This window comes from Pipistrellus kuhlii, unplaced genomic scaffold (genome assembly GCF_014108245.1).
Source record: "Pipistrellus kuhlii isolate mPipKuh1 unplaced genomic scaffold, mPipKuh1.p scaffold_m20_p_32, whole genome shotgun sequence".
In the NCBI taxonomy this organism is placed as follows: Eukaryota; Metazoa; Chordata; class Mammalia; order Chiroptera; family Vespertilionidae; genus Pipistrellus; species Pipistrellus kuhlii.
Window position 1 is genome coordinate 2,257,217 of NW_023425532.1, and position 27,538 is coordinate 2,284,754.

The window sequence follows — 27,538 nt, forward strand, 5'->3', positions numbered from 1 at the left end:
TTGGGCCCAGCTGGCGTGGCTCAGTGGTTGAGCATTGACCCATGAACCAGGAAGTCATGGTTCAATTCCCAGTCAGGGCACATGCCCGGGTTGTGAGCTTGATCCCCAGTGTGGGGCATGCAGGAGGCAGCTGGTCAATGATTCCCTCTCATCATTGATGCTTCCAATAGTCTTCTCCCTCTCTCTTCCTCTCTGTGAAATCAATAAAAACATATGACAGTTGAGTGCCTAGCTAAGGTTAGGAGGAAATGTTTGTGGTGTAACTCTAGGCTTAGCTCTGTCTTGCAGAGGTCAAGGTCTTGTAGCCTCATCTTCCCAAGCCATCCCTAGGCACTCCCACCGCTGTCAGATCTAACCTGACAGACACCTCAGGCCATGACTGTGCCTTTCAGAACCATAGGCATTGTGAGGGGCACAGAAAACACATTTCCAGTTTCTTTAGCTTAATTTCAAAACAAAAACCGCTTTCCTGAGATAAAATTCAAACTGTGCAATTCACCCTTTTAAGCGTACAACTCGATGGTGTTTGGGATTTGACATTACTCATTTTTAAAAAATTGTAGTCAAATGTATATAACATAAAATGTGCCCTTCTAACCACGTTAAGTGTACATTTCAGTGGCATTAAGTACAACCACAGTGTTGGGTAACTCTCCCCAGTATCTACTTCCAGAACTTTGTCATCATTCCCAACAGAAATTGTGTACTCCTTAAGCAACATCCTCCTCCTTTCTCAGCCCTTGGTAATCTCTCTTCTACTGGAAAGCTTGATTTCTATTCCTTTAAAAAGCAAGCAGCCCATGTGGGACCCCAAAAGAAGAGTGGAGGGGAAAGGACAGCCCTTAGGAAGAGCACCCTGGGCTAATAGGATGTGGTTCTTGGTGACACTGGTACTTGTTTCCGGTGATGCGTTCCTTGACGCAGGCTGACGTGACCAAGTTCACCAAGCTGCACTGCTTCCCCCTACTGGAGACAGCGCTCTTCTTCCTGATGTCCTGGAGCACCTTCCTCCTGGCAGAGGCCTGCGGGTTCACAGGTGGGTGTTCTCTCCCCTCGGGCCACCATTCCCCTCGCTGTGTCTGGGAGCTTGACAGAAGGGAAGAATTCTTTTTTTTCTTAAGTAAATCTTTATTGTTCAGATTATTACAATTGTTTCTCCCCCCCTCCACCTGGTCCCCACTCCACCCTCTACCCTTACCTCCCCCCACCCCCACTGTCCTCATCCATAGGTATATGATTTTTGTCCAGTCTCTTCCCGAACCCCCCACACAGACACCCCTTTCCCCCTGAGAATTATCAATTCCCTCCCATTCTATGCCCCTGATTCTATTATATTCACCAGTTTATTCTGTTCCTCAGATTTTTAATCCACTTGACTTTCAGATTCACTTGTTGATAGATATGTATTTGTTCCTTTGCTTTTTAAAAAATTTAAATAACACCTCTCGTGCTAGGTGTTGTGGCTGTCCTTTTCTGTGGAATCACACAAGCCCATTACACCTACAACAACCTGTCGGTGGAATCCAGAAGTCGGACGAAGCAGGTGAGCCAGAGCCCTGGGACCTCACCAGTTCTATGTGACTATAAGGGGAGAGGATCCGAGGGTTTCATGCTTCCTTTCCCTCTCCCTGCAGCTCTTTGAGGTGTTACACTTCTTGGCAGAGAATTTCATCTTCTCCTACATGGGCCTGGCGCTGTTCACCTTCCAGAAGCACGTTTTCAGCCCCATTTTCATCATTGGAGCTTTTGTATCCTTTCCTCCCCCCCCCCCCACCCCGATCCACTATTTTCTAGACAGAGATGTCACCATTGCTGAGGAAGCTATAGTAATAATTTCTGTGTAGGGTGGGTGGCGGAGCCAGTGTGAGTTCATGGTATTTTTATGATGAGAGAAAAGAAAGCTTACAAGGTTCATAAAGCTGAATGTTTGATCCAACGGACCGGCATGGGTTTCTGCATTCTCTGTGTAAGATGGCCTTTCTGGTACACTGGTGCTTGGCAGGAAGCAGTTTGTTTTGTAAAGAGCCCTTGTTAGTGGACCGAACAGTAGGCAACCAGTCTGTCCCCAGAACTATCTTTATGTCTTTGCCCAGTGAATTCCGATCTGGGAAGTTCCCCATTTGGAAAACCTGAAGGTTGTTACTCTTGCTCTTGACTGCACACTGGTATGGCAGCTCAGGGAAGCTTGAAGGCAATAAGCACACTTTTACCCAAGTTTAACATACCATCGTGGAAAAGACTTTTTTCCCCAGAAAGAGAAAAGGGAGAGGAAGGAAAAATCAAATGGAAAAACACTGGGTTCCTTGAGTTTGTCCTACTGGGAGTGCGATTGTTTTGGAAGAGAGAGACGGTTTTGAGAGGTAGCTTCTGTCAAGTGAGGAGAGATGTGACTACCCAGCAGTAGATCAACAGCTGAGGGCTTTTCTCGCTTGGCCTCAGACCCTGCTGTTTTGATTCAAATGAACTTTTCTGAGGTTGGAACAGTAGCAATCCAGCTCAGCCTGGACTTTCCAATCCTGAGCAGGAGTTCTCTATCGCTGGGCATTCGCTTTTGCTTTTTCCAAGGTCTCATGGATATCCTTAGGTCTTGGGATGCTGTAAAAAAAAAAAAAAAAAAAAAAAAAAAAAAAAGCCCTTTTTTTTCCTTCTCAGTTTTTATTTCTGGTGCAGGAATAAGTGATACTCAGCAAGCAGCTAGATGGCGGTGGTGGTCTAATGCAGTGGCTGCCAAACTCATTAGTCAACAGAACCAAATATCAGCAGTACAACGATTGAAATTTCTTTTGAGAGTCAGGTTTTTTAAACTTCAACTATATAGGTAGGTACATTGTTATTAACTTAATTATGGTATTCCTAAGCTGGCCTTTGCTAAAAACTCAAGGGGCCAAAGAGCCACAGTTTGCCGACCATTGGTCTAATGCCACACTAGAATCCCTGCACTCAGAGTGTTGTCTGCTTCCATTGGGGTTCATTTCTTGGATTGACTGTCAAAAAACTAACAGCTAGCCCAGCCTGTGTAGCTCAGTGGTTGAGCATTGACCCATGAATCAGGAGGACCCAGTTTGATTCCCCATCAGGGCATATGCCCAGGTTGCGGGCTTGATCCCCAGTAGGGGGCGTGCAGGAGGCAGCCAATCAATGATTCTCTCTCACCATTGATGTTTCTATCTCTCTCCCTGTCTTCCTTCCTCTCTGAAATCAGTAAGAATATTTTTTAAAAATCCAACAGCTAGAATACTGAGGGATCAGTGTTGTTTTTCTTGATGAGGAAAGACCTTGCATGCCATTTTGATTTGTATTCCTAGCACAGCATCCTGTGAGAGATAGTGTGAGCCCAGCCCTTGTTTACAGATGAGGACCCTGGAGGAGGGCCAGCCAGGTCCTTTGTGAATCCTGAAGGCTGCTTACCACGGAGGACTTCTGCATGGCTTCTGGAGTAGAATGGGCTTTATAAGCATGACTTGTTTCCCTTTTGTTAAAAACAAAACACAAAAGAAAGATAAAAGAAGAAAATTTTTAGTCAGCGCTTTACCCTGGGGAAGGCAGAAGATAGCTCTGCCCGTGCTTGTGTCTGATACAGCTGCAGCTGTGGCAGCTGGTGCTTTGCCGAAACGGAAGCTCCCTGTTCCTCTGGCTCCCACGGTGCTTTCCTTCTGTGATGGGGGCTGTGTGCACTCTCTGTGGAGCTCTCTGTTGGGCTCTGTTCTAAATTCAGCAAGCGACGAATGACTGGTTTCCCTGAATTCTTTGGTTTCCGCAGTACAGTTCCTCTTCCACACTTCGTTTTCCACTTCGCATATCTCTGGAAGACATTTCAGCCACCGAAGTGGAAGAGTCTTCCCAGGTTGATTCTTGTGAGGAACATGAGGGTGTCTTAGTATGTGGGGTTTTCTGTTGTTCTTTTGGTAATCCTCATCCGAGGATATTTTTTCCTCTGATTTTTAGAGAGTAGAAGGGACAGAGGGAAGCATTGAAGTGAGAGAGACACGTGGATTGGTTGCCTTCTGCACGTGTCCTAAACCCAACTGGGGCCAGGGATCGAGCCCTTGACTGGAATCGAACCTGAGACCTTTCAGTCTGCGGGCTGACACTCTAACCACGGAGCAACCAGCTAGAGCTGTCTTAGGATTATGAATGCTTCAAGTTTCCCCACCCCTTGTCAGTAGATCTTCCGGGTCATTCAGGGCCCTGGTGTTTACTTCCAACCACAGCTTATGAGCTTACCCAGCAAACTTTGTCTTCATAGTTTGACTCAGAGGTTAGCAAGTCTTTCTTCTTATGGTTTTTCTTCCAAAAGACCCCAACACACTGTTTGCCTCTCTCAGCTCCCCACCCCTTCCATGGGACCTTAGCTTATTTCTGGACTCATTTTAAGATAGACTGTATTGATCATAGCAGCATAATTAAACCAGGAATTTACAATGGTGTATTTAATGTGCTAGGAATGACCTCAGTGGGACAGAAGGTTGGGAAAGTTGGTCAATTGAATATAACTTGTTTTTGACACTTGTTTGAGGGAAACTAGACAGCCTGGCTTCTTTGTGCAATTCTCCTGATCATAATGAGATGTCATGGTATTCCTGACATTCTCTGTTCAACCAGAGGTTGTGATGGTGGCATTCTGGAAACCTGTTGAAACCTTAACCTCCACCGTGTGCTCAGGTTGCCATCTTTCTGGGCAGAGCTGCACATATCTACCCACTCTCCTTCTTTCTCAACTTGGGCAGAAGACATAAGATTGGCTGGAATTTTCAACACATGATGATGTTCTCAGGTAAGACAGTATAAAAATAATGAAAATGGGTGTTACAAAGCAGGCAGCATTAAAGTATTGACAAGGTTCATAAAAAGAAAAAAATTAAAATTTCTGGGTCTTTTGTATTCCCTGGGATTCTGAGTAGACAGATGTACATGGTAAGCTGACTTAATATTTATGTTGCAAATTCTACCACGAAATGTTAACATTATCCCCTAAAATATTTGCATCTTTATTTCGTCTCTATCACCCAAAGGGCGATAGTGAAAGTGCTTAATTGTTCTCTAGTGGATTGTTCATAACCCTTAATCTGCAAGAAGGGCTCCAGATCTAAAATTATAAATAAAATGGGTGTTTAATGAGAAAGAATGTGGGCTGTGTCACTCAACATCTCCACCCCAGTTGCAGTATCCTCTCTTGTAAAATAATGAAATTGAAGGTCCTCCTAACTATGACTTTCTATGGAGCAAAAGAAATAAAATACACTCTTAAGAAAGATGAACCTCAAACTGGAAAACAACAGCTCATTCACACTGTCTCCCAGATACCCACCCCGCTTCACTACAAAGCTAGGAAATATGGAGAAGCCACTGAGAAGATAAAGGACAACGAGGAACTATGTGACCATAAAGGAAGGAGAGAACAATCGGCATGAGTAGATGGTAGTAAACGTCAGAGTTGATAAATGAGACCCAAGTTAGAGCATTTCTGCAGAGCACAGGAAGGAAATGGTAGCACAAACGGCTACATAACCCTGCGTGGGGGGTAGGGATGGGCTGTACAGGAGGCAAAGTGAGTAGCTGCCCTTTAACGCCATGCAGTGGCTCTTGGGGGCCTCAGAGAGTCATACCGAAACCACACCAACTAGCCCTGTTCAGCAAAGCAGTCACTGTCTAGGATTCATTTGCATCTGCCCTTAAAGGTACAGCCTGCGATCACGATTTCCTCTCACTCTGACAAACAGTTACTGAGCGTTCTTGTTTTATAAGCCACAGTTTTAGGTTGTGGAGGATGCAGAAACCAGCCTCCTGCAAGGAGCTCACAGTCTACTGGGGGTGGGTGGAGACACGTGTGCAACGTGATTTCTCTGAAGAGAAGGGGGTGAACTGCACCAAAGAGGTACGGAATAAATGAGGAGGAGAGGCGGGGCCTCTCCCCATCTTCACAAAGGGGTAACCTTTGAACTGAGCTTGGAAGAAATGGATTTCAGGAGGCAGCAGGTTGGAAAGGCAAGAAATGTAAGACACATGGGGTAATGCAGAATGGAGGTGAGGTTGAGAAGGAAAATTACATGTAAAGTGGTATGAACCTTTAGATTGCGTTGGATCACCTGTTGGGTTGGTTAAAGCAGAGGGTACAAGGCGGCCTCAAGTATTTAAATTCCTAACATGCTCTCTGCTGCTGCTGGTTGGAGGACCACTCTTGGAGGACCAGGAGGAGCTGCAATGCTGAGCCACTTTTGGGTTTATTTAGGGTCTGGGAAACAGGTTTCTGAGGAGGACAGTGACAAGTTACTCCTCACATCTTAGGAAGGTGGTGGTAGAAAGAGAAAGTGAACTGGACATAACTCAGTTACCTAGCTAAACTTAAAACAGGTTCTTCCCCTTCTGTACTAAAAGACTGAGAAGTACACAGCGCTGTTTAAAGATATCTCCTGTCAAAATTAGTTTCTGCTGGGAGGGCTCACTCTTTGAGGCCATAACCTACCTGAGGTTTCACTTTCATATCGCTTACAATGTTCACCTAATAAAAGTAAGAAAAATACAGCACACGTTGTCTCTTTCTGATCCTCTGAGTTTTCTTCTTTGAGATAACATCTCTTTAGAGGCTTAAATATTGATCGATTGATCAATGACATAACTGACTTGTAGGGCAAGGTAGATCTGTATAAATATTTCACTACCACGGGTTAATAGAAAATATTAACCTTGCTCAGTTTTTTTAGATAACTTTTATGGAGTCACTTCTTTTTTTTTTGTAAATTGTAGTGAAGTTCTCAGATTAATTATGAAATGATTGGAAAGGTGAGAAGATCTATAAACAGATACAGTAAGCATAACTTTCATTCTCATAGACACACAATCTTGCTCATGGTGAATAGGAATTTAGACCAAATACTGTATGTGTTAAAGACCATGGATTCAGTCTTAACTATAGAACAAATTATGAGCATGGTACGGGGAAGGAACAAAAGAACTCAGAAAGATAAACATGAAAATGTTGGTGCTTAGCCAAATCTGTGTGTGCCTGTGTTCATATACCCATAGGGCTTGGAATGGCTTTCACAGGTGAATGCTTATAACTTTGAACCCCAAATAAGCACCCCAAAGAATTCCTTTCTTTTCAGTAGTAGACCTGTATTAGAATGAATTGTACTAATTAATATTATTATATTCTTAGTTTTTGTCAATCAAATTTTGTGAAAATTTGTTTTCTCTCTTTTATTGAAGGACCTCCATGACAGCCTTAATTTTTTCCTTGTGGTCTTCAAAGCATAAAATATTTGTCACCTTTTGCAGAACAAATTCCCAACCCCTGATGTATAATAGATCAGGTTATATGGTTACTTCTCTGTGTGGCCTTGCTAGGGAAATGCTGAGCTGTTTTGTGGTTCATAGTACATGAACCACAAGTACACATTTGATATAGTCATATCTAGCATGTTTCTGATGCTTATGACTGTAATGCATTGGTCATGCTTGGATCACAGACTTGGAGAGCTTAAATTATTTCTTACATTTCTTTTGATTTTATATGACTAGCAGGAGAATTATTTCAGCAATGCAAGAGTTTATTCTAAAATGTGCTGTGCACACTACAGTAGTATTTCTTTTAAATATATTTTTATTGATTTCAGAGAGAAGGGAGAGAGGAGAGAGAGAAACATCAATGATTAGAGAGAATCATTGATTGGCTGCCTTGCTCTCTACCAGGATTGAGCCCACAACCTAGGCCTGTGCTCTGACTGGAAATCAAACTGTGACCTCCTGGTTCATGGGTTGATGCTCAACTATTGAGCCACACCAGCTGGGCTAGTGCAGTGTTTTTATCATTGCATTTGGACATTTTGCAAAAGAAAACTTCTAATAGGAGAAAATGATATTCCTTTAAGATTCTTCTTTCTGAATAAAACAGCTTGGCTCCGGAAATACTAGTTTATGAGCCCCGAGAGGCAGCAGTGGATTTGAGGTCATGCTGTCATGTGTCCTTATAACCAGGAGATCTTCCTCTTTGGTCCCTGCAGGCCTCAGGGGAGCAATGGCATTTGCACTGGCCATCCGAGACACGGCATCCTATGCTCGCCAGATGATGTTCACGACCACCCTTCTCATTGTCTTTTTCACCGTCTGGATCGTTGGCGGAGGCACAACACCCATGCTGTCCTGGCTTAATATAAGGTTGGTTTGAAACCGAGGCCGGTTTTGTGTCCGCACCACTCTGGGCATGCAGGATGTGCTTTAGCTCAGCGCCTGGAAGGTTTCTACAGGTTTTTTTTTTGTTTTTTTTTTAATTTTGTTCTTGAGAGAGATTAAAACGGAAAAACCATAAAAATTCAGAGTATTGCATGTTCCGGGAGAAAAAAAAATGTTGTCATTAAAAATTTTGTTGGTGTAAAAACACAAGGAATGAGAAACACCGGGACCTTCTAGAGCAGCAAGAGTCCAAAAAGTCTTAAAGTGGCGGGAGAGAGAATAGGCATTTCACAATTAAGTTTTGATGTTCACAATTAGAGTTTTGTTTTGGGAGGTAACTGCTGTGCCTCCTTTTGCTTGAGTGCATAAAAGAGGTGATAGTCCCTGCAGACCCCTCCTCTGTGGCAGTCTCAGGGATGTCGCCTGCCTGTGGATTTGCTGCTGTGTCAGGACGAAGGGGCGCTGGCCTGAGTTTGCTTTTTTAAAAGAGCATGTAAACGCCAAACTTGGCTGCTGAGCTCCGACACCCTGGTCATGAGGACGTAGGAACAGGGAATAAGGGACCTGCAGCCCCCCTCTGGCTCTGGTTTAATGCAAGTCCCTCATGTCTTTGGACCTGAGTTTCTCTCAACAGTAAATCAAAGCGCATTGTCACATTTCCCCCAGGGAGCCTTTAGCTCCAAGCGAGCACCCTCCATCATTGGAGGAGCTCTCGTCACCTGCCTCAGTTTTGGGTCTGTGGAGGGTGACACGTGGATGGTACAGAGGCGTGAAGGACGCGTTGCAAAGCTTGTGTTTCCTTCTCTAGAATGTAGAGTACATGGGACTGATAGCTGCCAAGCATGCCCGGCTCAGAGGAGAGGAAAGGACCTCGCAGTCATCCTTGGAGTTAGGGAGAAGACGGAATTTGAGAGAAAAGTCTTCCCCTTTGGGGCCTTTTACAGTGATGGCAGGCAGGGGTCTGGCCACTGCCAGTTCTACCATTTGGGGGCTGGCATGTCTCAGCCTCAGAGCTGCAGTGGATCTGCAGAATCTCTGTGGGGCTTATCAGTGATAGTCACTTAATAGCTAAAACGTGCTGCTGGTGGTGTTTAAGATGCCACATGTATATTAAGGTAATTCTCATAACATTCCTATGAGGCAGCTACCACTATTGTCTTCGTTTTAGAGTTGAGAACACCGGGGCACAGAGCAATAACTTGCCCAATGTCACAAAGCTCGAAGTGGACGAGTTGGGATATGAATCCAGGCCACAGAGTCCACACTCTTAACTACTATAGTGCTGTGACTGCCTGCAAGAAGGCTTGCTGTGTTAGGGTCTTTTTTATGTTGTAAAATTTGGATTATTAGAATTTCAGTTTCTTGGCATGAATCTTAAGGAAAACAGTGCATCTGTGGTAATATAAATCCAGAGAAGAAAATTTACAGATTCTTGGCTTGAAACTTGAGACATCTTTGTTCTGTGTAGCAGATTAAGAACCGGGAAGGAGCCAAAACCGGTGTGGCTCAGTGGAAGAGCGTCAGTCTGCAGACTGAAAGGTCCCAGGTTCGATTCCGGTCAAGGGCATGTACCTTGGTTGCGGGCACATCCCCGGCAGGGGGTGTGCAAGAGGCAGCTGGTCGATGTTTCTCTCTCATCGACGTTTCTAGCTCTATATCTCTCTCCCTTACTCTCTGTAAAAAATCAATAAAATATATATTTTTTAAAAAAAGAACCAAGAAGGAGGTTTATCCTACACACAGTTGGGGATCTTGGATTCAGTGACCTCTGAGATAACTTCCTGCTCCTATTTGGTCACCCAGTAGTTACCCTGGAAGCTCAGAGACTGAATTTTTAATGCTATTTTATAAGTCCCTTTTTGCCTCCTCTAACATATACAGGATCAAATAATTTTCCACTGAGAATAGAGAGTTGACTTTTGACATTTTGCACTTCTCATAACCTTGTTCAAGAAATGGGACATGAGCCCTGACCGGTTTGGCTCAGTGGATAGAACGTTGGCCTGCAGACTGAAGGGTCTCAGGTTCAATTCCGGTCAAGGGTATGTACCTTGGTTTGCGGGCACATCCCCAGTATGTGGTGTGCAGGAGGCAGCTGATTGATGTTTCTTTCTCATAGATGTTTCTAATTCTCTATCCCTCTCCCTTCCTCTATGTGAAAAAGCAATAAAATATATTTTTTTTTAAAAATAAAGAAATGGGACATGAAAACAGTCCTACCCAGAGCTGAGAGTGTGGGCAACTTTCTCTGAGGCACACAAGCAGTAAATGTATTAATATAATTAATAATTGGATTGCACTCAGAACATAGCACTAGCACATAGCAACGGGTCAGAGATGATTATGTGCATGACTGTGTGTCTGAGAGATCATTTCCCTACATCCTTGCCAGCATTTGGTGTTATCACAATTTTTTCAATCCAGCTGTTCTAATAGGTATGTGGGGTACATCATTGTGGTCTTAATTTGCATTTCTCTCGTGGCTAATAACGTTGAACATCTCTTCCTGTGCTTATTTGCCATTCATACATCTTTTATGGTAAAATATCTGTTTAAATATTTTATTTATTCTAGATACTAGTCTAGATGTGTAGTTTGCAAACATTTTCTCCTAGGTTGTAGCTTGTCTTTTCATCCTTTTAAAAGGGTCTGCCATAGAGAGGATGTTAATTTTGAAGGAGACACTTTGTCATTTTTTTTCTTTTATGGATTGTGCCCTTGTTGTCATGTCTATAGATTCTTCATCAAGTCCCAGATCTCCGAGATTTCTTTCTGTATTATCTTCTAAAAGTGTTTTGCTTTTGCTCTTTACATTTAAGTCTGTGATCCATTTTGACTTAATCTATAATAATAAAACTGTCATATGCTAATTAGACCGGACATGCTTCCAGATGACCTTCTGGATGAAGCTGCAACAGAGGGGGCCAAGCAGAGGCAGCCACTGTGGCAGAAGGGGCTGAGCCCCTTGCACAAATTTCATGCATCAGGCCTCTAGTTTTTATATAAGATGTGAGGTTTAGATCCAGGTTTTATTTTATCTGATTATTGCTATCCAGTTGTCAGCACACTTAAAAAAAACAACTATCCTTACTCCAGTAGATTATTATTGATCATTTGCCAAACATCAGTTGGCTGCATGCATGTGGGTCTGTTTCTTTTTTGCTCCATTTTCTCATGTGTCTATCTCTCCACATGTACCACACTATCCTGATAACTATAGTTATACTAGAGGCCTGGTGTATGGATTCATGCTCCAGTGGGGTCCCTCGGCCTGGCCTGAGCCCTCTTGCATTCCAAGACCCCTTGGGGGATGTTGGAGAGCCAGTTTTGGCCTGATCCCCGCAGGCCAGGCCAAGGGACCCTGCACTGGGCCTCTAGTATGCATATAGGATCTTTGGTTAATCTCTTCCAACCCTCCCCCTTCCCCCTTTCCCTCTGAGATTCATTAGTCTATTCCATGTTTCCATGCCTGTGGTTTCCATTCCTGCATTGAGCATCTGCCCCCTGGTGGTCAGTGTGCATCATAGCTACTGGCTGGTTGGCTGGTTGCTTAGGCATATATATATATATATATATATATATATATATATATATATACTTAGCATCCGGTAGAGTGAGTTCTTCCACTTTATTATTTTTTAGACAATCGTAGCTATTCTAGCTCCTTTCCATATACATTTTAGAATAAGCTTATCTATATCTTTTTAAAAATCTTGCTGGGATTTGGATAGGAATTGTGTTAAACCTGTATATCAATTTGGGAAGAATTGACACCTTTACTCTGTTGAGTCTCTGAATCTATGATCATGGTATTTTTCTCTATTTATTTAGATTTTCTCTTATTTCTTTTATAAGTATTTTATAATTTTCAGTATACAATGCCTGCATATGTTTTGTTAGATTTACATCTAATTATTTCTTCTTTTTGAGCAATTATAAAGATTATTCAACCTTATTTTCAGTTTCCATGTGTTCATTGAAAAGATATAGAAACACAGTTGGTTTTTGTGTGTTGATCTGCTGTCCAGTGACCTTGCCAAGCTTACATATTAGTCCTAGAAGTGTTTTGTTTTGTTTTGGGGTGTTTTTTTGTTTTTGTTTGTTTGTTTTTTTGTTTTTTGGGTTTTTTTTAGAGTCTTTGAGATTTTGGCGATTGTGTCATTTGCAGATAGAGATGGCTTTATTTCTCTTTCCCAACCAGTGTTCCTTTTATTTTCTCTCATTGATTTTTTTATCTGGCTAGGACATTCAGTGCTGTGTTGAATAAGAGTGATGTGAGTAGACATCTTTGCCTTGTTCCTGATCTTAAGGGGAATACATTCTGTCTTTCACCAATAAAGTGTGATGTTATCTGCAGGGGGTTTTTAAGATGTTCGTCATCAAGTTGAGGAAGTTTATATCTATGGCTAGTTTTCTGAGATTTTAAAAATCACACACAGATGTTAAATTTTATCGAGTGCTTTTTCTGCGTAAATTGATATGATCACATTGTTTTTCTTGACTAGCCTGTTAATATGGTGGGTTACATTGATTAATTTTCAAATATCAAACCAGCCTCACTTCTCTAAAGTAAATCCCACTTGGTTGTGGTGTATTTGTCTTGCTAGAAGTTGGTTGATATTTTTTTATCTTTTCAAAGAACTAGCTTTTTATTTCATTGATTTACTGTATTGTTTTGGTTTTCAATTTCATTGACTTTTGCTCCTATCTTTCTTTCTTTCTTTCTGTCTAACTCTACTCTGATAGCATAATGAAGCAAAGTATGTCATTGGTGGAAAATACAGTGTCATTTTACTGCAGCATATATATATATATATATATATATATATATATATATATATATATATATGTGTGTGTGTGTGTGTGTGTGTGTGTGTGTGTGTGTGTGTGTGTGTTTGTGTATATATATACTGGAATTTACAGAGATTACCTAAAAAGAAATTCCCTCCAAAATAAGGAAATGAAACTGATTGTTTTTTTTTCTGGCTTGTGACTTTATTATGTTACTCAGTGGCCATAATCATTTATATAAACCAGATTCTTATTCTAAAGTGATTCAGAAACCCCCTGAAATTCAGCATGGTGTTTTGACCTCTGTAACCTCAGTAAGATCAACACCTGCTTGTTTTTACTTCTTCAGGCTGCTGACAGAGGCCCTGCTCAGAAGTCAGAAGCCCAGGGTAGGACTCAGAGTTCAATGATAAATAATTGAGAGTTAGCTGTGATTTAAAAGCATGGCTAATTTCTAGTCTGTGTATAAAGTAAAAATAAATATAACCACAAGTCCAAAGCCAGGTCACTGATTGCCAGAAATTCAACTTACCTTTTACAATTGGTATTTTGTGATTAATATTTTAAAACATGGTGGCAAAATGCTCATATTGTTTTCTGTAAATGTACAAACTACATAAAATTTGTCTTAGTCTCTTATGCAAGTCTTGCTATTCACAAAGGACAAAATTTTGGCAACTAGAAAAAATGATCACAGGATTATTTCAGCATGTGTCCTGAGTGCATTTTGATGGCATGGTGGCTGTCTTCTTGGAGCCCCCAGCTTAGGTGACACACACGTGAAGTGGTGATTATGGTGGTGGTGGGAGGGGGGCGTGGAATGGCGCACACCCATACAGTCCAATGAACAGGTAACCCTTCTACCTGAGAGTGTAGGAATACAATCACTCAAGGACGAGTTAGGAAGCCCTGTCCCCTATAATTTTGTTAGACAGAATTTATGATAAAGCTCTTTGTAAGGTGGCTTAAGGAATAAAGGCTGGGAGAAGCCCTGAGCTCTTTATGTAATACTGTGTTTCCCCGAAAATAAGACATCCCCTGAAAATAAGACCTAGTGCAACTTTGGGAGAAAAAATTAATATATGACACGGTCTTATTTTCGGGGAAACAGGGTAGCATTTGTAACTGAATATTTTTAAGGAATTTCAAGATGACACATTGTAATGAAAGGCAGCATCCTGGAAAGTGAAGAGCTAGGGCTCTGGCACCTAACAGACACAATTGCAGTCTTGGTTCCACCATATTCTACCTTTATGACCTTGGGCAACTTATTTAACTTGGTTTCTTTGCCGGTTAAATGGGGTTGACAATAGTGTGAGGACAAAATGTGGTGATGAATACATGTGATAGGGAATTTTTTCATTCGCTGTGCCATCTGGCACATGGTAGACATTTAGTCTATTTTAGCTATTAACATTGATAATCATGTTATGGCTACTGCTATGATTACTATTATTATTACAAGTGGATCTTACATTTATGGGATCTAGATTGCTTTTCTGGAATTTGTATTTTTTAACACTATAGTAATATGTATAGTCTGGATAAGTCACAGTCTGAATGTGGACTAAAAGTAACACTTTAAGAAGCATCACCTTTTCACTTGCATATTTCAGGAGAGATTCGTAGCTTGAGGATTTGGGCATGTCTAGAACAGTGTTTCTCAACCTTTTTTTTTTTTATTATTGCCCCCACCCCCCGGAGCCTTTAAAAATGTTTTCCTCAGTTTCAATACCATAGTAAAATTTTAGTACCACTGTTATTTTCCTTTTTAAGGAATTCAATACCATAGATCTAGTATATATTTATTTATATACCATGGCACAAATCATTGTAATCTCTAAAAAACGTTTTTGTCCTATAAGAACAAATTTTCACACCCCTGGGGATAATATCCCCCTCTCCCCCATTGGGAATACGTGATCTAATGCAGTGGTTCTCAGCTGAGGGAAATTTCCCCCCAGGAACATTTGGCAATGTCTGGAGACATTTTTGGTTGCATCGGGGTACCCACCCCAGTGCTTACGGGTGAGTAAAGGCCAGCGCCCAAAATATCAATAGTGCCAAGTATGTGAAATCTTGCTCTTCATGTAACAGTGAAATGTAAATGCACTCTGAAGAAGCCAGCAATTATTAAGGAAGGTGAAAATGGACCATGCCAGTTCTAAAGTCACGAGGTAAAGAGAAGAGCAGAAGTTGGGTTCCTGACCTTCAGGTTGAACACATAGACAATGTGACATACTTATCTAGAAAAAAAGGCCATCCCTGTCTTCCTAACTATTGTTGCTGTTTTCAATAATATAGTGCTTTTTGTTCTTTCTGTCAAATATGTGTAAATGCTGCAAATATGTGTTTAGTAACAACTTTGTTTTTTTTTTATTTTTGTATGGCTGTGTCTTGCTCTATGAAACAGATGAGTTCCTGAAAAATTGCAGAAATTCATTTCCTGAGTTGCATTTATTCCTCTGATTTAATTTCATTATATTTTGAGAGGCTTATCTTCATTCTAAATTGATCCTCATTTGACCTGGCTCCTAACATTGTTGCTTTAAATGTAAATTTAGCAGCTCCTCTGCCTCTCTAGGTTTTAGAGGGTAGGGATAGTGTAAGAAAGAGTATGGATTTATATTTAAAGTGAGACCATCTATTCTTTGATGGACGTGGTCCAGGTAATGTGCCCAGAGCCCCTGGCTCCCCTATTGTCCTTGTCACACTCATGTTCCCTTCTTCTACTGCCCAGAGTTGGCGTCGAGGAGCCCTTTGAAGAGGACCAGAATGAAAACCATTGGCAGTACTTCAGGTGACACAAGGGCATCCTCAGAAACAAATTAACTTGGCCTGGCTTTCCCACTCTTTCTAACCTCTTTCTAACAGATGTTTTTCTTTATGCCATTTGTCTCTTGCTTTCTTCTTGTGTGTGCCAACCCTCTGCCCCTTTTAGCAAAGGGGCAAGAGGTCAGGTCAAGTCTAATGATTTTTCCACTCTTTCTCTCAGCTGGTTGATGTATCTGTTCCTGAGATTGTGTCTCCTTACCCCACATTTTGAACAGTGCTGTCGGGTGTCTCCTTGTACAACTGGCCTTAGTGTTGAGAGCAACACATTTGCAGAGCCACCCATACTTTCCCCACAAAATTCTGCATATTCTCTAGTAAACAAGGCTTCCAACTTAGAAAGAGAACTAGAATTTTATATTTCAGCCATGGCTGGTATATGGCTCACACCATCTTAATTAAGTACTATTTTAGTTTTCTAAGTATGTTTTTGTGTACTTGTGCCTCAACATGGTGAATCAGAAGGTACAAAAAACAGGTGTTTTTAAACCGGAAGATAATTAAAGGCTCTTCTAATGCAATTTGTTGCCCGGTGTGCATGCAGGTTTTTGATTTGATTATGCTTAAGGGTGGTGATATTGGACAATCAGAATGAAGACTTTAATGTTCTTTCCTTTCTACATCTTTAACCAGCATGCTTTCTTCTGGTCTGATTTTGGGTGCTGCTCAATAATATAAATGCAAAGTAGGCTTGAACTCTACTCTATTCTTGGCATTGGGAAAGTATTTCACTCTTTGAGCACAGCGAGGAAAGCAGATATAGCTGCCGCAGTGCATGGATCTTGAGATATACTAGGCCCTGGATGTATACTGTAATGGCACGCATACAATTAATTGACATGTTTAAGTTTCTTGGGTTCTAACACTTTTCTGTTTAAAACTCACACACAGGTTTATTTTCAGAGATCTGACCTTAGATATGGATTAAGTTGCAGAGGAAACCCCCTCCTTTGAGATTTTCCACTTGTAAGAAGGAAGTGGAAAGTACAAATTATTACATTTGGAATGTGAGAGAATTCATATTCTGATCTGTTGTTCAAGGTTTTGTATGAAGGTGCATGCATAATGTCTCTCAGATTATTTAGGACCTCGGTCATTCAAACTAAAGTATAGTTCTAAACTTCTAAATTATAGAAGTTCTAAAGTTTCTGAAAGTTTACAGCATTTTATGATAGTTACTCAGAATGTACATATTATACCAGAAGAGGAATTATTCATTTTTTTTATTTAATCATTCCAGAATGAACACATCCATTTTATTCCTTATTTTCTCATTTGGTGTGGGATTTCCACATTTGTCTCATGCTTATTGAAAATAAGGATAAGTCAGCCCAGCTTGTATGTATCAGTAGTTGAGCGTTGACCTATGAACCAAGAGGTCAAGGTTCGATTCCCAGTCAGAGCATGCCCAGGTTGCGGGCTGAATCCCCAGTAGGGAGGTGTGCAGGAAGCAGCCGATCAATGATTCCCTCCCATCATTGATGTTTCTCTCTTTCCCTCTCTCTTCCTCTCTGAAATCAATAAAAATACATTAAAAAACAAACAAACAGGTGAAGGTTCAGGATCACAGCTAGACATTCAGTTGGTGACCTCTACCTCTTTGGAACATTAGACACTTTGGGTGCATTGATGCTCTGGTGTGACTTTTGTGGACATTCCTGGGACCTCTGAATTAGATGGATTTCATATAAAAAAATCTCTGTGAGATTTATTGCTCAGAATCCCAGGATAATGTCCAATTGGAAGGATAAGACTCCATTCCTCAAAAACTCCTGCCTAGAAGCAGCCTATAGACACAGCAAAGCCCATCTAATTTACTACAAAGGTCCCATGAAACCTCAGGCCCATGGGGAGGAAATCTGACACTAGGTACACTATGGATTTTAACTAAGTGCTTGGAACAGTGCTTGGCATAGTAGGTACTTAATAAATGTTTGCTGAATCCATGGCTTCATCTTGTGAGTTTAAGCTTTGCCTTCATCAAAATATGGGGTAACTGTTACTTTTTCTTCTGTACCCACCTTGTCCAGGGGCATGCACCTTGGGTTAGTGCTTAACAAGCCTGGAGTAAGAGAGTAGAGGTTGGTTGTGCAGGTGGGGTGCTTCTGTGCTGTCTTCCATTCCCCTTTTCCATTAGTCTCTTTTCTCAAGAAATATTCTGGACATCACAGGTGGGGAAGAGGGAAGGAACAGAGGAAAAGTAAGACATGCATCCACATGCATCCACAGGGCTTTGTGCATCTGCTGCCTGCTCACCGGAGTCAGCACCCTGGTACTGGACTGGAGATAACAGCCCTGGTCAAGGCCATTCAGCACCTCTCTTCAAGCTCCAATCAGACCTGCTGAAAGCTGTGTTTCCTTTACCTTTTATAATGCTATCTGTTCTTTGTGACACTGGAGGAAGTGAGGGAAGACAGAGAATTTTCCTGGCATCTTTATTTTCGCCTTCATTGTTCCATTCTATCTGTGTCAGAATCAGGAAAACACAGGGATAAAGAATTAACAGACACAAAGGGCAACAGTTGTTATGTTACTAAGCTAAGATAGTGCTTTTATGAATTTGCTATCAGTGGATTTTGGCACTTTGCTTTTATCACCTGTCTTCAGTTATAAGTCACAGGTCATCTCTGCTGTGGGAAGATGTGGAGGCACCAGGATAAAAAAAAAAGTTAAATATGCATGCTAAAGTATTTAGAGGAAGTGTCCTGATGCCTGTGACTTTATTTGAATTCACCCAAAAAATATAAGATGAGTGATAGAGAGATAGATGGAGATGTAATAAAGTATAGCAAGAGATTAATGGTAGAATCTAGGTGGTGGGTATATAAGTGTTCACTATAAATTCTTTCAACACGTCCTTGGCTATATGAGAAGTTTCGTGACAAAAGGTAGGGAAATAAAAGCAGGGCAGGGCAGATGTGAGGAAGCAGTGGAGAGGAAGAGCCTGGAGCAGTGGGACCCACATTTTTAGGACAGTCTGGCACAGGAAGGCAGACCAACATTGCCAGCTGGTGCTGTTCCTCAGAGGCCTTGCTCAGGGTGTAAGCCCACAGAATGTATTGCCCCTCCTGTCCCTGGGATCTGAGTATAAAACCTCTTTCTCATTACCTTTGCATGACAGTCTTTCTCCTCTTCTAGCTAATCATGCCTTCTGCTTCGGGAAGATGGTCAGCCTCTTGCCAACTTTCAGCCAGAACGGCCCCCATGGTCCAAGCTAATGCTCTCCATTTTTCTCCTTGTCTCTCTCCCTGGTGACTTACAGAGTTGGTGTTGACCCAGATCAAGACCCGCCTCCCAACAACGACAGCTTTCAAGTCTTACAAGGGGTAAGTCACAAGACATGTTTCTTCTCAGGGAAGATAGTATTAAAAATAGCTCAAATGTATTGAGCATTTACTACCCACTAGGCACTTTACATGAATGCCCTCACTGTGATCTTGACAAGGACCTTGTGAGAAAGATACTGTTATTCCATTTTACAGATAAGACATTGAAATCTGAAAGTTTCAGTGAGTCATGTAAGGCCAGAGAATTAGAAAGTGATGGAGCCAGGATTTGACCCCAGAGACAGTGTTCAAAAACAACATATTAAAGAGATGGGTCAGGCTGGGGAGGAGCCTGCAATGGCCTCCCCTTGACTGGAATCAACCTGGAATCCTTCAGTCCGCTGGCCGTCACTCCATCCACTGAGCCAAACCGGCCAGGGCCATACCTTTTTCTGACCTAACCTTGGAAGTCTCACAGCATCACTGCTATGAGTTTCCATTGGTTATAACGAGTTGCTAGGGGCAGCCCAGATTTAAGGGGAGGGGATAGAGACCATAACCCCTTGATGGGAAGAATGTCAATGAAGTGGTCAACATGTTTTAATGCTGCCATATCACCCTGGTTGTGGGGCTGGAAGGATGACTTTGTCTCCAGGTTTTGCTCCTTTCCCAGGCTGGCATTTCCTGAGCATGCCAACTGGAGGAAAGGAGAGTTATAAGAGCAGAAATTTGATTCCAAGATGCTGTTATTTGCCCTTGGAAGTCAAGAACAATTTTGACCAGCATTGAACATGCAGGGCTGAGCATAGTTCCTGGTTCCTGAGGAGCTCAAGGGGTATTTCCTGGGCAGGTGCAGGCATGAAGCAGTGTAGTAGGAAGCTTTACTGGCCACATGCACATGTTGTCTGTGAAGCCATGTTGAGTGTTGCTTTTCCTTCCAGCCAGCATTGAATTAAACACATCATTGCACTTCATCCCAAGTCCAGTCTACATATTTCAGATTCCATCGGATCTTCTGAATGACTCGATCAACCAAATCCCAAGTGACAAGTATTGCAAAATGCAGTGCTGTGAGGGGGGCCAGAGGATGCTTTTCTGATTCATTTCTCTTTGAGGATGATCACAGCCAGATAAGGCATTCTTGGTGTTTATGACCCTTGGTGTTTATGTCTCTTAATGAACACAAAGCCATGTCCTTTGAAAGCTCTGGGCATTTGGGGAAGAGTTTTCAATGAGCTACATTGGAGATTTGTTACCCACCCCAGTTGTGCTCCCGAAGACCTTTGCGGTTATATTAGAATTGGCCATCACAGCAGTTGGGAACATGTGGTTTCAATGAGAAGTTCTTTTCGAAAAGTTGCTGTGATTAAGGACTTCAGTAAACAGGGTTCTGGGAAACTAATTCAGAACATAACTGTTTATGAGATCTGAAAACTCACCCTGAGAAAACCTGGGCAAAGAGCGTGATGGATGTCTTTATTTTACTTATGGCTCTGGTAGGATATGACTGCCCTATTCCAAAGTATTCTCCACAGACCTACTGCCAGTCCAGATTAATTTTATAAGGAAAGCCGACCAATTCCAGCTGGATAGCCAGGGTTTAGAGAGATTTCATCTTGACAGTTCACATCTCCCAGCCCTCTTGCTGTTTACTATTGCTCTTTCCTTTGGACCCACGCATCTGTAAAAGGAAATGTGGGAAATGATTTGGTTGGTTTGCAGCTGAACTTCTTATACTTCTCATAGGAACTGCACGTGGAAACAATGGGCTTCTGACCAGATTTAGTAACAAACTTGCTGATTCTTCTCCATGGAAATGTTTGAGAAAGCAGGAGGTCCTAAGTGCTAAAGCAGTGGTCGGCAAACTCACTAGTACAACAGCACAACGACTGACATTTCTTTGGAGAGCCAAATTTTTTAAACTTAAACTACTTCTAATGCCACTACTTCAACGTAGACTCACTGAGGCCGTGGTATTTTGTGGAAGAGCCACATTCAAGGGGCCAAAGAGCCGCATGTGGCTCGCAAGCCACAGTTTGCCGACCACGATGCTAAAGGATCTGGCAGTGCATTTAGTCCATGAAGTGACAGCTAAGATAGGCAAACCTTCCTGGGTGGGTAAACTCAGTGACTCAGTGTTCCTGACAGCTCCCTGGAGGGCCCTTTGGACTGTCTGGAAAAGGGCACAGCCACTCGCCCTGCACAGAGAAGGCCAGATGGCCCAGCCCTAGCAGAAGCTGTGTTACAGCTTCCCTTAAACTTTCCATCTTCCAAGTCTCTCACACAGTCATGCAGGAGCCTCCCAGTCAGTTCCCTTGGCATTTCAAGATTGCTGTCAAGACTGGATCAAAAAAAAAAAAAAAAAAAAAAAAAAGATGGAAAGTTAAAGGGAAGTTAAACTTCAAGTTTGGTTCCTCAGGACAAAAAATGACTCATGCCCTTGTGCAGAAACAGCCCTTTCTCTAAATCCTCCCGGCCTGACCTTGGTACAGTGAGCCACTGACGGCAGTGCTGGGAGTACTCAGTGGTCATGTGAACCAGTCAAACAAGGAAATAAATGGGCTTCTCATTTTTGGGTGAAACCCTGGGTTCTCGCAGCTTCCCCTGAAATGGATCCAGATCACACACTCCATGTTGTCATGAAACTGAAATGAGAGGTGGAGAAAGTCCAGATGTTTGTTCTCCATTGGAAAGAAAGGGCAGTTCTCTTTACTTCCTTCCCCCCCCCATTTTATTTATTAATTAATTATTTTAATTTCTTTATTGATTAAGGTATCACATATTTGTCCTCAACCCCCCCTCCCCATTTCAATCCCCCACCACTCCCCACTCATGCCCCTACCCCCCTATTGTCCTTGATCACTGGGTAGGCTCATATGTGTGCATATAAGTCCTTTGGTTGATCTCTCCCTTTTATCCCCACCCTCCCTTTGAGGTCCAACAATCTGACCCATGGCTCCTTATCTCTGGGTCTGTTCTTGTTCATTAGTCTATGTTGTTCATCATTTCCCCCAGATAAGTGAGATCATGTCCTACTGGAAATATAAGAATAAAAAATGAGACAAGCTATAATCGTTATGCTGAGAGGCATATGAATCAGTCTGTAGTGAATTTCTTTCTGGGCCACCAGTTCTTTTGAGACCCAATTTCAATGTCAAACAGTTCCTTATGTGTTACCTCCTTTTGTAAATGATCTTTCTAAAAACAAACAGAAAAGTGACATTTGATGGGAAAGCATTTATTTTATATAGAGCACAATTTTCCTCACTAGTCTAGAAGCCCAAGGTTATAAACAGTCCTGGCTACAGGGCTACAGAATATTAGCTCGTGTGGGTGAAGGAAGGGAGCTGTTTAGCTTGAACGTTTTTGGCTTTGGGTGAGGGAAGCATAAGACGATTGTGGGCAGACTTGAGTTTCATATCCCTGGCAAGTTTGACTCATTAAAACAAAACAAAACAAAAAACCCAGTTGCTTTGTTTCTTGAAGGTCTTGGTGACTTTGCGACAAAAACAAAAACAAGTGCAGCTGGAGGCAAACTGCCCAGGCTTGGAGGTGGCCTCACACCCCATTCAAGTGGGGACTTTTCATGCCAGAGCCAACTGAGATTTATGTTGGCCGGACATGCAGACACACCATTCACTTCCTTCCCCGTGTTTACAGAAGAACACTCATTGATGACATTTAGCTAAGAGCCCGAATCTGAATTTGTCCTTTATCATCTCAGCAGGACAAGGTCCCAAGCCAGATATTAGTGGAATGTGGAGGACAGGAAACCTCTGTGTTAGCAGAGCATTGTCTCTGTGTGAGTATGTTTGTATGCACACAAGTGTAAAAACTGCAGAAAATCAGTGGTTCGTAGTTGCATTGGCATAGAACTTTCTGGGCAAGTTGGATGTGTCTGTTTCTGGGTTCTTCAGATTTTCTTACAAGCTGAAATCTGATACCCACTCACTTAAATCTTTAACTTCAAACAGTGCTAAAGTACCTTTCCTCAAATGCTTATTTTCTCATCCCTCTCCCACCACACCTTTATTTTTGTTCTTTTTAAGATCTTTAGAGAGGGAAGAAAGAGGGAGAGAGAGAGAGAGAGAGAGAGAGAGAGAGAGAGAGAGAGAGAGAGAGAGAGAGAGAGAGAGAGAGAGAGAGAGAGAGAGAAATGATTGATTAGCTGTCTTCTGCACAATTCCTACCAGGGATGGAGTCCACAACCCCTCAACCTGGGTGCCCTGATCAAGAATCAAATGGGCAAACTTGAAGGTGCACAGGACAACACCCAACCAACACTGGCTAGAGCTTGTTTTGTTCTGATTGCCTCCTGCTATTCTCTGTTTTTATTCTTAAAGTTCAAAATTAACATTGTTATTCATTCAGTTGATAAATATTTATTGAGCATCTGTTATATTCTAGACATTCTTTCAAGCTCTGGAAATAGATCAGTAAACAAGACAGATGAATCTTGGTCCTTAAGGATTTGGTGACGAAGTGATGGAGGATAAGGGTGGAGAGTGGCAGAGATGAGTTCTTGGAGGCCCTCATCTGCTTTTCCTCTAGAGCACATGTGTCAAACACAAGGCCCGCGGGCCAAATCCGTCCCGCCAGGCCTTGCAATGTGGCCCGCACCGCACTGTCATCACTGCACTCCGCTGTGTTTCCATCACAATGACAGTTTATGACTGTTCAGTAAACCATTCTGCCCGTGATTTAGGCTGGATTTTAGATTTTGGCCCCTTCTCTGATTGAGTTCGACACCCCTACTCTAGAGACTGTAGACCTCTCCTTCTGCTGCCCCAGTTGTCCCTATGGACCAGCACCAGAGCTTATTATAAATGCAGATTCTCTGGCCCCACTTCAACCCCAGAATCTGAATCTTCATTTTAACAGGGCTCCTAGGAGGGTTGTGTGCACTTTACAATTTGGGAAGCCCTGGAGTGGACTCCATGGAGCTCGATTCCCTGTTTTTAAGCTCTTTTTTTGCTCCCTTTTGAGAAATCTTGGTCCCATCATCCCAGGGTCAATGAAAAAGACCCAAATCTGGTTGCATCATTTACTTACTCATTTGCTCTGCATTCGGTTTATATTCCTGCTATAACAAATTACCATAAACTTTCCAGCTTAAAACAACACAATATTACAGTCCTGCAGATCAGATGACTGGTGGGCTCCACTGGTGTCTCTGCTTCAGGTCTCTCAAAGCCAAGATCAAGATACCAGCAGGGTTGGACATTGGGGGAGAAGCCACTTCCAGGCTCATTCAGGTTGTTGGTAGAATTTAGTTTCATGCCCTTGTAGGACAGAGGCCCCATTTCCTTGCTTGCCATTGGCCCGGGGATCAAACTTGGCTCCTAGAAGCACCTGCAGTTTTTGGCTTGTGGTCCCCTCCATCTCCAAAAGCAGCAACAGTGAGAAGAGTCTCTGCCACGCTTTGAATCTGTTCTGCCTCTTCTTCCACTACATCACTCTGACTCTTAAAGGGCCCATGTGATTAATTGGACCCCCCCTGGAGAACCTTCAGTCCATCTACAAATCTTTGGGGGGCCCAGTATTTTGCTCTATCTCTGAAAAAAAAGCATAAACTGTTCTCATATTGTAATGACCTTACTTTAAAAAGCTTTTTAACAATAAGAATGAAATGAAGTCCAATTCTACCCTGAAATCCTTATTCACTAGTTCTAGAAAAATTATTTTGAAAGCGGGACTTTAAGTTCTTTAATCTGCTTTCTGTTTCTTCATCACATTTGTCACCATATGTGTAGCTGTCTCCCCCTCTGGAAATGTGCTCAAGGGGCAGGTGCTAGGTTTCATTCCTCTTTTTGTTTCCATTACCCAGCCTGGTGCCTGGCAGGCACACAGTTGGTGCTTAATGGATGCAGAAGAAATAAATACTCTTTGTTATATATTCAACAGTTGTTGATAAGCAGACTTGGTGGTGTTTATTCTTGAAGGGCATTTTCCACTAATGATGTCACTAAAATGTTTACAAATCCCTCACGTAACTCACAAGAACAGAGAGTAGAATGGTACCCTGTTTTCCCGAAAATAAGACAGTGTCTTATATTAATTTTTGCTCCCAAAGATGCGCTAGATCTTATTTTCAGAGGATGTCTTATTTTTCCATGTGCTAGGTCTTATTTTCGGAGGATGTCTTATTTTTGGGGAAACACGGTATTTACCAGGAGCTGGGGGAGTTAAGGGGATATTTAAAGGTACAAACTTGTAACTAAAAGATGAATAACATCTGGAGATCTAATGCACAGCACAGTGACTATAAAAAATGCTGTATTTTAAACTATAAAGTTGCTAAGGAACTAGATGTTAATTGTTCTCACCACAAACAATAAGTCATAACTATTGAGTTGATAGAGGTGTTAGCTAACACTGCAGTGGTAATTATACTGTGACCAGGGGCCTGGTGCACGAAGATTCTTGCACGGAGGGGTGGGGGGAGGGGGGAGTCCCTCAGCCCGACCTGAATGCTCTCCAATCTGGGAGCCCTCATATGAGCGAATTGTCTGAGACTCCAACCTAGTTTGTTTTGTTGCTCACATAATAATAGAGGCATTTTTTTTCTTTGCTCCATTGGTGGTGATTTCCTGGAAGTTTTAGGATATCTTCCCTTTAATTTTTCCTACACATTCTGATTTTACTTATGTCTCTCACCTTTGCTTTCCCTCCATTCCTCACCACAACAGTAACTTGCTCCAGGTTCACTTTGCTCTGGTGTCTAGGAGATCCACCTGCCACCGGAACTACTATTCCCAGAATTCCTGGTGCTCCCCACATTCTTGGTTTTCCCTTCATGCTCTGTCTCTGTCCCATGACCTCCCACTCTGCCAAGTCCTCCGAACCACCAGCTCTCCTGCTCTGCTCTTTGCCTATGCCTGTGTATGCAAATTAACCCACCATCTTTGTTGGGTTAATTTGCATACTCAGTCCTGATTGGCTGGTGAGTGTAGCGAAGGTACAGTCAATTTACATGTTTCTCTTTTATTATATAGGCTATGTAAATGTATGAAAGCAACACACTGTACACCTTAAACATACCTGATGTTATATATCAATTGTATTTCTATTTAAACTTGCATAGTCACGCAGCAAAGGCAATGACACAGTCATGACTAGAGCTAGGATTTGGAACCAGGTAGTCTGTTGAGAAAGCCTGTAATGTTCACACCCACACCTCTTGGAGTGCTCTGTTGCCTTGAAGGGAACATTTCTCAGAGAAGACAACCTTGTGTAGAGCCTTGAAAGATGAATAGGAATCAGCCAGGTAGATGTTGTGAGCAGAGAAGTTGAGAGTATGACAGGGTGTCCCAGGTTTTAGAAGCAGCCTGAGATAAAGATATGGGGTGTGAACCCCCCTGATGGGAATGCAGGTTTTGAGGAGGGGTGTGGTGACAGAACAAGTTCCTGCTTTTCCTGTGGGTAACACTTGAATGGATATTCAAGAGTTTGCAAGTGCTGCTGGGAAGGAGGCCTTGCCCGTTGGATCTCTGCTCAGATCCAACAGGAAGGACTCCGGTGGCTGGTCTGTGATAAGTCATGTTGTGAAGCAGTTCTTTGTCTTCTGGGTCACCTTATAAAACTAGTCCTGATTTCCCCAAAGCCTCTGTGTGGATTTATCTAAACTCTTCCTCTACCTAATCATGCTTTTGGCACCATCTCTTGGAATAAAAAGTTGTTTAACAGCCCTGTTACCATGTTGCCCTCTTAGATTTGCCCTGTATTTGCTCCACATGACCCTTCAGGGCTATCTCTTAGTTTCTTACATTTCTGAGATCACTTGGTCTTATTTGTGGATTGCAGGCATATTTCTTTGTACCCTGAGAAGATCTTCTTGTTAGTTTGCTTTAAAAAATAAGCATTTCCTCTGCTTTACTCATTTTAATTGACCCTCTTGGGGCTTATATAAGTCTCCTTAGCTTCCTTGATATGAAATGGCAAGAACTTAAGTGTCCCAAGTGACAACAATGCATTGTGGTTTTGCACAGAAGAGGATGAGAGTAGGAGGTTGCCATTTTTATTGTTGTTTTAAAGAAGGAGCAGATGAAACTGGTTTTAGGGAACTTGTCTTGTGCCTGATAGTTAGAGCAGGGGTGGGGAACATCTTTCCTACCAAGAGCCATCTGGATATTTTTAACATCATTCTCGAGCCATACAAAATTATCAACTTAAAAATTACCCTGCTTTATTTGGTCAAATATGTAATTAACTCACCCTTAATGCCTTGACAGGGCCAGACCAAATGATTTCTTGGGCCTCATTTGGCCCTCGGGCTAGATGTTTCCCACCCCTGATTTAGAGTATCTTTCCTGATGATTTTATCATCTTTTTCATTTTTCTTCCGTAAGATTCTACAGGCACTTGGAACTGAGAACTTAGACCGTTTATTTTTTCCATAAATATATTTGCTTTCCAGAATGTTCATCTACCACTTTTCCACTCAGTTGTGTGGCATTCTGAACTTTCTCTAGAGTTGTCAT

General features: G+C 42.2%; 1 protein-coding gene across 2 annotated transcripts in view; it reads left to right on the plus strand.

Moving 5' to 3' along the window:
* Positions 1 to 27,538, plus strand: part of SLC9A7 (solute carrier family 9 member A7) — a 102,662-nt gene that overhangs the window by 66,820 nt on the left and 8,304 nt on the right. The window contains exons 8-14 of one of the 2 annotated variants that reach the window (XM_036460547.2): positions 931 to 1,036; positions 1,455 to 1,543; positions 1,635 to 1,748; positions 4,663 to 4,774; positions 8,001 to 8,154; positions 15,701 to 15,760; positions 19,055 to 19,118. In XM_036460547.2, coding sequence (XP_036316440.1) covers positions 931 to 1,036; positions 1,455 to 1,543; positions 1,635 to 1,748; positions 4,663 to 4,774; positions 8,001 to 8,154; positions 15,701 to 15,760; positions 19,055 to 19,118 — 699 coding nt within the window. The remainder of the gene's footprint in view (positions 1 to 930; positions 1,037 to 1,454; positions 1,544 to 1,634; positions 1,749 to 4,662; positions 4,775 to 8,000; positions 8,155 to 15,700; positions 15,761 to 19,054; positions 19,119 to 27,538) is intronic. The other variant, XM_036460548.2, reaches the window with a different exon arrangement.